This window comes from Trachemys scripta, chromosome 9 (assembly GCF_013100865.1).
Source record: "Trachemys scripta elegans isolate TJP31775 chromosome 9, CAS_Tse_1.0, whole genome shotgun sequence".
Taxonomy (NCBI): Eukaryota; Metazoa; Chordata; order Testudines; family Emydidae; genus Trachemys; species Trachemys scripta.
The window spans coordinates 92072743-92084994 of NC_048306.1; the positions used below are offsets into that span (position 1 = coordinate 92072743).

The window sequence follows — 12252 nt, forward strand, 5'->3', positions numbered from 1 at the left end:
TTCCAGTACTTGAGGTGTGTGTAAAAAGCAACAGAGGGTCCTGTGGCACCTTTAAGACTAACAGAAGTATTGGTAGCATAAGCTTTCGTGAGTAAGAACGTCACTTCTTGTGACTTGCATCTGAAGAAGTGAGGTTCTTACCCACGAAAGCTTATGCTCCCAATACTTCTGTTAGTCTTAAAGGTGCCACAGGACCCTCTGTAGATTATTACACACACCTCAAGTACTGGAAAATATAATAACTGAGTTTCTAAGGGAGATAATGATTAGGTAAATTGGTTGTTTAAGATTATTAGAAAAAAAATCCAGCCACTACTGGTCTTTAGTACAAAGTAATAGATTTACATGTACTATATAGAGCATTCTGAACATTAAATGATTTAATTTTCACAACATTCATGTGAAGTGGGAAAAGTATTACTATTCCATCTTACAGATGAGACACAGCAAGAGTCAGTGCCTTCTTCAAGGTCTCATAGTTCGTTGGCATACTTGCAACAGTCCTGATCTCGGCTGGAGAGTCTCCAGCTTTTATCCTCCTTCTCAGGTGTCTTATATTTGTCCTGAGTGCCCTTGCTGTATTTCTCACCTTGCAATGCAAGGCCATTGTTTTCACTGAGGATGGAAAACCAACTCTGCTTCTTCTGCCACAAGCAGGGAGGCAGCCGTTGGAAACTGCCATTCAGCTCCCCTCAGGAGGCAAAAGAAGAGGCCGAGGGTAGGAACTATGAAGGGGGGGAACTGAAAGAATGCAAAGGGGTGAATACCACACTGGTACTAGAATAGGGAGAATCTGATTGGCTTCCTTTCCCCCCTCTCCAGCCATACTGGGGAAGGACAGTTAGTCAGAGATGCATAGTTGATGGACAGCATCCCCCAGTATTTGGAGCAAGCACTCAACTCTCTTGATAGTTAGATATATTTAGATATCTAACTATCAAGAGAGTTATATATATCCCCTAACATTTAAAGTTCACCAGAGTGCACTGAAAATCTTCTGGCAGCTGGATGCTGCCAAGCACTGATACCTTGTAGGGAAAATTGTTCCTAGGGGTAAAAAAGTTCTAATGTCAGGAACTTCAAGACAGTGGCAGAAGAGGTACTGTCTATGGGGCATAGCGTACTGTGTTTGCAAAGTATATGAATACCCAGTTGCAATGAGAACTGCCATTTTTGCTTCCTTTTGTGAAAACATACCCTGAGGCCAGAAGGTCGCTAACGGGGTTCCAGGCGCAGATGAATACTTCAGATTCATGACCACGCAGCACCACTGCTTTGTTAGGAGGGATTTCAACATCTCCATCCACTTCCATCATATCCGTATGATTATCTGAATTATGGAAAACAACAGAAGAGAGTTTGGATTTTTACAGCTTGGGGTAATGTATTTCATCTGCTGAATATTAACTGGTAGTTTTATTCTGGAAGGGTAAATTCACAGAACCTATAGGCTAAGATTTTTGAATGTAACAGTGATTTCAGATTCAGATATCCAATTTGAGAAACCTTAAAGGGACCATGAATTACAAAAAGCACCAAAAGCCCTCCCCTTAAGCCTCCTTAAGGTGTGTCACACTGGGCACCAAAAACTGACACCAAAGTTAATAGTCACTTGTGAAAAATCACTGTAAAAACTGTATTTAAAAAAGCAACTCTCGTTATTTGCCAGGCCTTGTACTAAATGGATGAATAAAAGAGAGAATCTGATTCCTATCTTATGAATGTGAAATCAATTGCCTTTACTGTACATGAAATATCAAACTTCTGCATTTTAAACTTTAAATTAATGGCTATAAATGAATGTGAAATCAACATTTCAGCCCCTTCACTTCTAAAAATTATTTTAATTAACAGGCAGACATTTGGTTTTCTTGATACATGGTACACTGATAACGGAGATTTTTATCTTATATTGACAACTAGTGTCAAATTATGATTACATGTTGCTTTTCCATGTGGAAGGTATACTGAATCCTCATTATTCTGTAAAATATACTCCGGGTAATTCATCATTAAAAAACAGCTTTATTGCCAGCTACCACCAATACTTCTCTATTTTAAAAAATATTTCACATCAAGAGAGTTTTCTTGGAGAAAACCAAGATGAATATGAAGAGTGGTAAACATTAAACTGCTCCACATTTATCCATGGCAGTCACTGTATAAACAAAACCACTGTACATACATTGCTTAAATTTAATAGTAAAGGTGTTTTAGCGGCGTGTGTGTCAGTACTTGTGTGAGAGAGAAGAGAAGAAGCTATTAGAGCACCATATAAAAAACTGCATTGACTGAAGAGAATCAATATCAATATGATTTGGTGTTCCAGCCAGTAGGGGTTGCTGGTATATCATATTTTTACACTAGCTTAGTAGAATAGTTCTAAAGCTTGAGGTTACAACTCACAGTTAACAAGGAAATATTACTATGGAGTTTTGAAATTTCTAAAATTTATGGAGGCAGTTTGTTTTTTCAGATTCATTTATTATAGATAAATAAATGAAAAACTAAAATAAAAAATAAAATGCAACTGTAAAGCTGGGCAAATAATGCACAAGCTTTAAGCGAATATTCAGTCAAAATTTCCTTTGGCTGCTCTTCTGCCCTATTGCATTCTTTTTGTAAAACGTTCAAGTAATTGGGCCTTTCCATTAATGCTTGCAGAAAGCTACATTTCTTTTCTGTAAGCTTTCACACTATGAATCTGATTATAAGAGTAAACTTATCCAAACCTATGATTTATGTGACCAATCACAATAAACAGCACAGCTCCAACACTAAACCACTGAGTAAACAAAATTTGCAAGAATTCGCATCAAATAATTTTGAAAAACGAATCAAGAAAACTGATCTGTACTGTTGCAAGAAGGTAGACACATCTTTTGGTATCAAAGTGATTTATATTAAATTTCCATGCAAGGCTGGATTCTTCTCCTTTGCAGTTGTGATCTTCGTGGTGTGGCCACCAGGAAACTGGTTATAGGTGCCTGATTGAATAGACCAGTCTGACCCTGTGCTGGCACTGGTATGAGTCAGAGTAACCTAGGCACTATTCTAACTTAAACTAATTGAGGATTGGTGAGTGGAGTTATGCCCTCTCTGCTTCCTATCCTCCATACTGGGGTGAGGGTGGGGAGAAGCAGTTCTCAGAGGAGTCATCTCTGATGGCTTTATTCCAGCTGAGAGCTCCCCTACCCTGGGGGGAATTCTCAGATTGCAAGTTACAGCAATAATCCCCAGTGGCACGAAGGAGCCAGGTTGGAAATGAGAATCTGGCCTACAGTACTGATGGTCCAGAGTTTAGAAGTCTCTATTCCGACACACTGTAGAGAAACTGACTATTAAAATATCACATATAAACTTCTCCACAAGTCATGAGGTTACAGATCCAAGCCCCTTTATCTGAAGGATGCATTTACTATCTGAGGGGTACACTACAGATACAATAAGAGGCTGCATCTACTGATGAAAAGTATTATCTAAGAACTAGGTATTATTAGTATTATAATAACAAGGATATAGCCACACAATTGTGTACATAGATGGAGATCTTTTTCTGCCACAACCTACTTGCTATAGTGTGTGCTCCATTCTCCTCGCCATTTGCAGTATTTTCTCCATTTTTCGCAGATCCCTGTTGATTAGTTGCAGCTGCAGCAGCGGCAGCTGCTGCCTGTTGTTGTGCAAGTTTATCTCTGTAGGCCTGTTGTCTTGTTTGTACCACATCAGGCATTACTGCATCTATCAGTGAGAGAGACTCTATTGGCCTACCGTCAAACAAGGTACCATCCTAATTTGGGGAGAGAAAAAAACACACAGAAAAGATAACACCAAATGTTAGCTGTCATTAACAACAAAAATTCCAGGAAAAACTGTGCATTCCAAAAATTGTAGTTTAGTATAATAAAAAGGCAACCAGTCACAAATGCAGAGAGAAATACTATATAGAATATGTCATCATTTAATTTCTCTGCAGTTAAGCCTGGAATTTTACTCAAAAGTTGGAGTGATCATCATATATAGTGAGTAAACAAGCCATGGTAGGCCTCTAGCAGAGGCTCTGGGACCAAAAGTTATATGCCTGTCATTTGAAATAACCTTTTGTGAGCTACTTATGAATATGATTTCAAACATGAGTGATTGCAGCAAAAAAATCCAACTGCATACATTGCAAGTTTAGACTACCGCTTATGAAGTCCTATGAAATTTTCTATAAACACAATATCTGGAGCTTTGAGTAGTTTTTGTTTCTTTTTAAACAGTGTTAGCATAATTTAAAAACAAAGAATTGTATCATAAAACGGGCAAGACCCCGTCAAAAATAGTCTCTTATACGTTAGCTAAGGCCTTACAAGAGTCTATTTTTAGAACCTAGAGGGATTCCTAGTGACAGAGGTTCTCCTTCTCCTCTTCTGAGCACTTGCTTTGTTTTTATGACCCTTCCTGAGGAAATGGATTTCTTTCACTCAAGCTGCGGAAGCTGCAGCTAAACCACCTCAAAGACCCGAGAGAGATTGTGAAGACACCAGAATTGATGCAAAATCTGTTTGTCTGACATAGCTTAATTGACAAATATAAAAGGCCTCTACTGCAAGAAGCTGATACCTTACAGGATCAACCTTTTAGATATGTATCTTTCTCCATTGCTGGAAACACGTTCATGGAATAATCATGGAAGCATCATGTATAATAGATCCGACTAGAGATCAATAAGCCAGTTCAGGCAAAATTCAAGTCTCCCGGGCACGTTCATCATTCCTGTCCTAACCAAATTCAAATGTTTTCTCCATTTAGTGAGCCCTTCCTTTCTCTCTATGAGCCCTCCCCAATGGTAGGCCCCTGACAGAGTTCTACAGGTCTTCTCCTCTCCCCCCTCACCCCTCCCCACCCCAACCCACCTTAACAGGGGCTCTAGCTACAAGAGTTGGTGGAACCCTGTAGCCTCTCCTTTCTTGAGCCTCTCTACTGAAACTGGGGCTTCCCCAGTACTTTCATTCAGGACACACCATATACTTTGGAAATTCCAACAAACAAGGCGTTTATTGAAAATCCTGATGCCACTGTTTGAGAAGGGAGCAATAATTCAAAGATAAGGAAGTTTCCGGGCCTGTTGGTAGGTAGGTGATGGTGAGAGGGAGACTGCCCCTGAGTTGAAAGGGGAGGTAGTAAATCTTAAAGAATTTGAATGAGTCCCCAAGCTTTTGGACTATTCTCTAAACTGAACCCAGAACCTTTAAATGTTTGCCTATCATTAATCTCAGTTCACCATGGAACGAAAACCTTCAAACAGAAGTTAAGAATTCTTGTTCTTTTGTACTATTATTTTATAGTGTGCGTATTTTCTGGATTAACTACAACATTATATTAGGGAAAAAAACTCTACAGATAACGGACCTTTAAGCAATGAGCCAGCACACCATGCCTGGTGTTGTGTGGCTGCACTGGGCAGAACCCCTACACAGTTATGTCACTCCATTCTGGTTCCACCAGTGGAGTCATGGTGAACACCAGCAGTAAGGAATCTGAAGTAAAAGTAAATAAATAGGACACAAGAGAGTTAAGAAAAAAATACCAGTATTCAAATGTAATGTAAGCAAGCACATAATGCTTTTGTAGGCATCAAGAAACCTCCTTACCTCATTAATACTGACTTCAGCCTCTACATACTGCAGACCTTTCTGGATGATGGAAATCAAAGCAGCTGGTGGCACCAGAGCACCATTTATATTAGACTGGCTGATATGGCTCTCTATACCAAATGTAAATGCTGAATGAGAAAACCCTAAAGACAAGGGGGAAACTATCAGAATTGTTTCACTCATATACTGACAACTCTTTCGCAAAAATTGCAAGATCTTCTGGTTACAGGGACAAACAAATGTTATAGCAAACATATAAAAGAGACCTCAAACATGCCTCTATTATATTTTATTTTAAACGTGTAAGCAATACAAACACCAAGTTAAACACAAATACAGAAAATTTCAGTTATATTAGGTTTGTATTTGCAATACACATGTGGTAGGATAAAAAAAGCATTTAATATTCTTTCTATTTTATGATACCTTTCCTTTTATTTTTGTCTGTTTCTGTTTTGTTGATTTTCTATTAAACACCGCATAGTCCCTCAGTAAAACTGATTACAAGTTATCAGATTATAAACCAGTTAAAGGGCTCTGCTGAGATTTACCTGTTACTTTTCTGTGCTCATAGATTTTTTTTTTATTATATACAAAAAAGAATAAAATGTCTATGTAGCAGAGAATTAAATTCATGACAGAGCATTTTATTTGTGTGTGCTGGCACTTAAAATGACATGCTTGCTACACACGATTCAAGAGTGGAAAGTTTATCACACTGTAACACTGGTATTGGAAATTAACCTGTTATGTATTTGATTGTCCTGAAAAGATAAATGTAACAGGCAGAAATGTTTAATTTTAGCCAATTAGCCTTCCACTTATGGACAATTATCCCCTTAAAATTCCCTTCTGGGAAACTCTTTTCAAACTTTATATATAGCACTACTTTTGTTACAACAACCATCTGCAAATTGAACAACAATTTATAATGGTTTTCTATAAATTCATCTAGAACTCTGACTGTATTCCCTTTTCAAAAAAAAAAAAAGATAGGGACCGAAAGACTTATCCATCACTGCTTCTTGATGCTCTCTCTCAGTTTGAGGAGTCCATGAGCAGTGGGCAGATGCTGTATTACTCTCCACCTTCTCAGAACAAAAGATCAAACCACAAAATCCCACTCAACCGAACAAGAGGAGGATTTTATGTTGGAACTGAATAAATGACAATACATCAATCTAAAAGCAGAACATTAATGGTTACTGAATAGTGGGTGGAGCTCTCTAAATTGGTAACTATACATCTATCAAGCCTTATGAAGTTTCCTGATATTATTTTTCAAACCCAATAGTCCATTTGATGTCTTGATTGATGTATAAAGGGTTGATAAGTTGCCCTTATAAAAGTATGCAGCTCATTGCTACTGAAAATATGCTAAGATGTGATTTGAAAAACACAAGGAGTTTGAGAAGAAATGAAAATCCGGGAAACAAAATCACCCAGATCAAATAATTATAGTGACCCAGTAACTAGCAAATAACATTTTTTTAAATTAATTCTTCGTTTTTTTTTCTCCCCAGAGTCAAGTGAACAAAACTGTCCCTGACAAGTGCTTGACAATCTAATTGAGAGAAATGCTTCTACAGCACTGATTTTCCAAAAGGAGCATCTTAACTGACAGCTAATACTCCAAAACTTCAAGTTTTCAAAAAGTCTGGAAATTACTAGACGCCACTGAGCAAAACTCAAACTCAGGATGTTGGAATAAAAGGGACCATATATGTCAAATCCAAATCCCTGCACAGAGTGTTCTTTAATCCAGTGATCCCTCCCTACTAATATCAATAGTGATACTTCAGGCTTTTGTGGCTGATCTCTACATACGTCTTCCCTACCGTACCTTAATGATCAACAGTTGAGCCATCTGCTGTAGCAGAAGGGACCCTCTTTGCTTGACATTAAATTACACCTGTTCTAAACCGGGAACAGAACTGGGCTACTCTGACTCCCAGCATCACAATTGTGAAGCTGGTATTTGAAATTGTTCAATGTGAAATGGAGATTAGACCCAAAGCAGCTGAACAGTAGACATTAGGCACTGGCTGGTAAAACAAAAGTTTAGGGTACAATTTTCAAGCAAATGTAAGTGACTTAGGAGCCTAAGTCCCATCTTCAAAAAGTAATTTAGGGTTTTCGGACCCTAAATTCAACTTACTTGCACTGAGATCAATGGGAGTTAGGTGCCTAACCTGCTTATGAGCTTGTGAAAATCCCACTAGGCACCTCTCTGCATCTTTAGGTGCCTAAATACCTTTGAAAATCTGATCCTTAGTCACCAGGCATTTCTGAACATTTTACTTTTAGTCTACTCAACAGAGGGGCTAAACTAAAAAAAAGAGGAAGAAAGTCTAAATGTTCTGCCTCGTGCTTGACATGAGGCTCAGTAAAAGGTCTGTTACACCAGAAACACTAGAGACATACTATTAAGGCTATCAAGCGTTCCCAAAGATCCTGAAGATAGATATAGTCCAAAGGCAGTAAAGTCACTCATAATCAGGTTCAACCTCTAAGTGCCTGTCACTGGAACGTAAAACAGAATGCATGTATTTAGCATGCTAGAAAAATCTTCTTCCTTTCATATTGCACTTGCCATCATTAATGGACCACGGAAAGTTGGTGCCTATTGATGAAAATGGCCAGCCTTTGAGCTCGTCTTATGGTCACAAAACCTTGGTGTTAGACAGCTTCTTGAAAACTGTTTCTCTTTTCAAGCAAGTCTCCAAAGCAATATTCTCTTGAAGCTGAATGAGAAGAGACATAGAAGTCATCTGTTGGTGAAGGATGGAGCCAGAGGGGTCTTTTTTTTGGCTTCTGCTCTGGGCTGCCATGCTGTAGGAAAGACAAAGTGGGTGAGGTAGTATTTTTTATTGGACAAACTTCTTTCCAATAAAAGATATTACCTCACCCACCCTGTCTCTCTAATATCCTGGGACCGACACAGCCACCACTACACTGTTGTAGGAAAAGCAGGCAGAGAGACACAAAGATGCAATCAGATAGAGATGCAAAAGGCACAAGGGATATGAAAATTAGCCTCCAACAGATGAGTTGGAAGAAATAGAAGAACTTAGCCTAACTAGTGCATCCAATAGGACAGTGAAGGATTTTGTTGTGGCTTTTGCTCTTCAGACAACAACACAAAGAAACCATATAGGCACAGCTGTGTCCCAAATAACCATGTTACGAAATATACACAAACATGCATGTCTAGCTACATATTGTTGCTTTGACTGGTTTCTGAGGGCTTCTAAAAAATAGAAAACAGTGAGCACCATTAGAGGATTCAAACTATTTAAAGGGGTACTACCCTTTTAGTGTATACTATAGATGTCATTGCTCCATATAGGCACAACTGGGGGTGGAAAAACAACCTTCCTTTGTGTATGACAACAGCATTAGACTTTTGCTCTACCCTACTATCCTCAAGAGCTAGGAGACTTCTGTTAGTCTTGCACTAAGGAGCAAAGACTCACAAGTGAGAAACCTATACAGATAGTGTCTTTAGAAAAGGGAATTTACTTTAGAGATTCTAAAATACATTCCTGGTAAAAATCTATTTATCCACATTTACAGTATGACAAATTCTGTGATTCATTATTGTCTCATTCACTGATGTTTCCTTGTTTGAAACAGAGTCATATTAGCTTGTTCTATTTTCCTACTTTGTCAAGAAACTCAGTCTCACAAGAACAACCTATAGGAGAGCCTTTCGGAGGACTCCAGAATGGAAGCATACCACAAGAGTATTTTTCTGCAGCAGATCTCTTCAAGCGGCCCAGAGCATGAAGAATCTTGGCCATCCAGCACGTCAAAGCTTCTTCTGAGCAAATGAGTTTCCAGAGACTCAACGAGACCTTATTTTATTAGTTAGAAGCTACCAAATTTAAAATTACTAAAGCTGATTAAGTTGCAGGAGGCAACTTAGCAGAATCGATCCTCATGATGGAAACAGAGAGAGAAAGCAACAAGAAGCAGTTCACATCTAGTGGATGAATCCACCTGGTTAAATTATAAATCCCAACAGCATGGATCTACAAAGCCAATTACAGATGAATTATTTCTTGAATATCAAAGGAACTAAGAAATATTAACTTGATAATAATAATTCATGTACTCACCTGACTCTTGCAAGTATCTATATACCAGGAAGTTAACCTCATCACTGCTTATACTCATCTTTATTCCCACTTAAACCATGAGGTCACGACAAAGGATATAACCCTAAAAATAAAGTAAAGAACCGTAAATTAGATAGGTAATTTTAAACAACCAATGCCAGTTTCTCAACAAATGGTATACAAAAACAAGACACTTCTTCACAATGTTGAAAATGTGGATTTTATTTCACAATGTAAAATCTGTCTGAATTTCCACCTTTAAAATGCCATTTATCTCACACCACTGTAAAAGATCACTCTTTTAAAAATCAAGCCAGATACACAACTGATGTAAATTGACATAATTGGATGGCACTATTTCAATTAACAGAAGAAAGGACTGGCCTCATTTAAAAAAACAACCACCAAAAAACAACAACATGATATAGGTAATGTAGTTTGTAGCAAATCACATTATTAAACTAGAATTTAGCTTTCACTATTTAAACTTCTTTCCACTTGGTCAATGACACTAGAATACTTGTTTTAAACACTTTTATTTTCTAATCAATTTTATTTTCAGGTTCTCAAGCAACAGCACAATGCTGCAATGTATAGACTGCAAGGATATATTTGTTTAGGAAAAAACATACTTCCGTTAAAATAAAACCATGGTAATACTATGGCCTTTGTAAAACCATTATATTTTTAAACAGAATATAAATTTGGGGCCAATTTTGACTTAACAGCATTCCTTTTAATAAAGGCTTTATCTGCTTTTAATTAACATTTGAATATATATTTCATTTTTTTATTTGACGTCTGCACCGTAACAATGATGGTCAGTGGCATTTATCAACAAAAGAACTCCAAGTACATAGATTCTGTCAGAAATTTGGGCAATATTTTGCGGCATGTAATCCAAACAACTATCTGAAAGAATCTCTTAATTAGGGTTACCATAATTTAATTTAAAAAAAAAGGAGGACACTCCACAGGGCCTCGGCCCCACCCCAACTCCACCTCTTCCCCCCCCCCCAAGTGCCCGCCCCAACTCTGCCCCCTCCTCTGAACGCTCCGCCCCCGGGTCCTCCCCCTCCCCTGCTTCCCACGAATCAAATGTTCGCGGGAAGCCTGAAACAGGGAGGCAGCAGGTAAGCTGGGGCTGGGCGTGGCCCAGTCCGGCCCCCCCCGGCCGAGCGCCCCCGGCCCCTCCCTCCCTATTTTCCCGGACATGTCCGGCTTTTTGGGATTTCCTCCCTGATGGGGATTTGAGACCCAAAAAGCCGGGCATATCCGGGAAAATCCAGACGTATGGTAAACCTATTTTAATAGTTATAACAAAGTTAATATACTAGCCTTTGCCTCTGAAGACCTAGATTAAAATGCCAATTTAGGTCACAGTGAAAATGTAGTGGTCTCATCCTAGATTCTCAGTCGTAATCAAACTACCATACAACTTGGTATGATTGACAGTGTATATTCAAGAAAGAGCTGTGATAGCAGAACTGTGGCAAGTTACGACTGAGGTATGTTTACAAGGCTGTGAAACTCTCTCTCGAGGCCTGATCAAACTTTACATGCCTCTAACAAGTGCTTGTAGTCCCTAACTTTAAGAAGTCTCAAATTCACACAAGAAGGGGGACAATATGGAGGAATAGCACACGTCTTATATAAGGTCAAACTGCACAATCCATGTTATTCATTTCTACTATGAAACCAAACCTGTTAGCCACCATTATGCTATAGAATCCATCAGGCACTATCTTGCTAACAGTCCTGCTCTTCCTCTATATCTACAGGTATGGTGCAACTGTAAATGCACAGCTCATAAATTAAATCAGAGACAGTGAATCTGCAGATGTGGAGAAGAAAATCAATTTTGGCCCCTAAAAGAGGCAGGTCTATTGGTGCAGAAAATCACTCAATACCATCAACCATAGTTCTGCCAATTATTGCAATATTTGGTGTTTTTCGTAAAGCCCCAACAGCTGGGGTCATGAGACTGAGTCAGAATCCCTGCTTCCACATAAAAAAAAAAAAAAAAAAAAAAAAGTTAGTTTCTAGCTCTCATAGTTGCAGAGAAAGGCTTAAAAATGTGAACTGAGTGCACCCTAAAGGCTCAGAAACCAGAAGACAAGATACAACATTTATAGCTTTGGTTTTTTTAAACAATGATTTTGAATGTTTTAGGTTGACAATACTGAGCTCACTGGTATCCGAGTTTGAAAAAGTTAGTCAAAAATGAAAACATGAGACCTCCCCCCGCCTTTTGACTAAAAGTTAATCAAAAATGATTTTGCAACAAGATCTCACATTTCCTCATTGTCCTGGCACCAGTAAAACATAAAAGGAAACAGTAGAGAATAGGCCTTCTTGGATTGTCCAAAATGAATATCACTTCACAAAATAGGAATAAAACCTGTTGGCTTCCTCACCTAGCTCCTACTGTAACTTGTAGCAGGGTTGTGTGGTCATTTGATACTAAGGGTCAAGGAGAGGGAACTAAAAGG

At 38.5% G+C, this 12252-nt stretch overlaps 1 protein-coding gene and 1 long non-coding RNA gene across 3 annotated transcripts in view; one reads left to right on the top strand and one right to left on the bottom strand.

The window, feature by feature from the left end:
• TBL1XR1 (TBL1X receptor 1) overlaps positions 1-9863 on the bottom strand; it is a 27843-nt gene extending 17980 nt beyond the window's left edge. Inside the window, exons 1-4 of one of the 2 annotated variants that reach the window (XM_034780739.1) lie at positions 9761-9863; positions 5637-5782; positions 3571-3790; positions 1198-1330 (exon numbers count right to left, since the gene is read on the bottom strand). In XM_034780739.1, the coding sequence (XP_034636630.1) occupies positions 1198-1330; positions 3571-3790; positions 5637-5782; positions 9761-9818 (557 nt within the window). In that variant the 5' untranslated portion in view covers positions 9819-9863. Of the gene's footprint in view, positions 1-1197; positions 1331-3570; positions 3791-5394; positions 5523-5636; positions 5783-9760 lie in introns of those variants that run through there. The other variant, XM_034780740.1, reaches the window with a different exon arrangement.
• On the top strand, positions 1327-10522 carry LOC117882472. The gene is made up of 2 exons (XR_004647019.1): positions 1327-1410; positions 9276-10522. It is a non-coding gene; the product is annotated as an uncharacterized LOC117882472 (long non-coding RNA).
• Positions 10523-12252: the final 1730 nt, after the last annotated feature.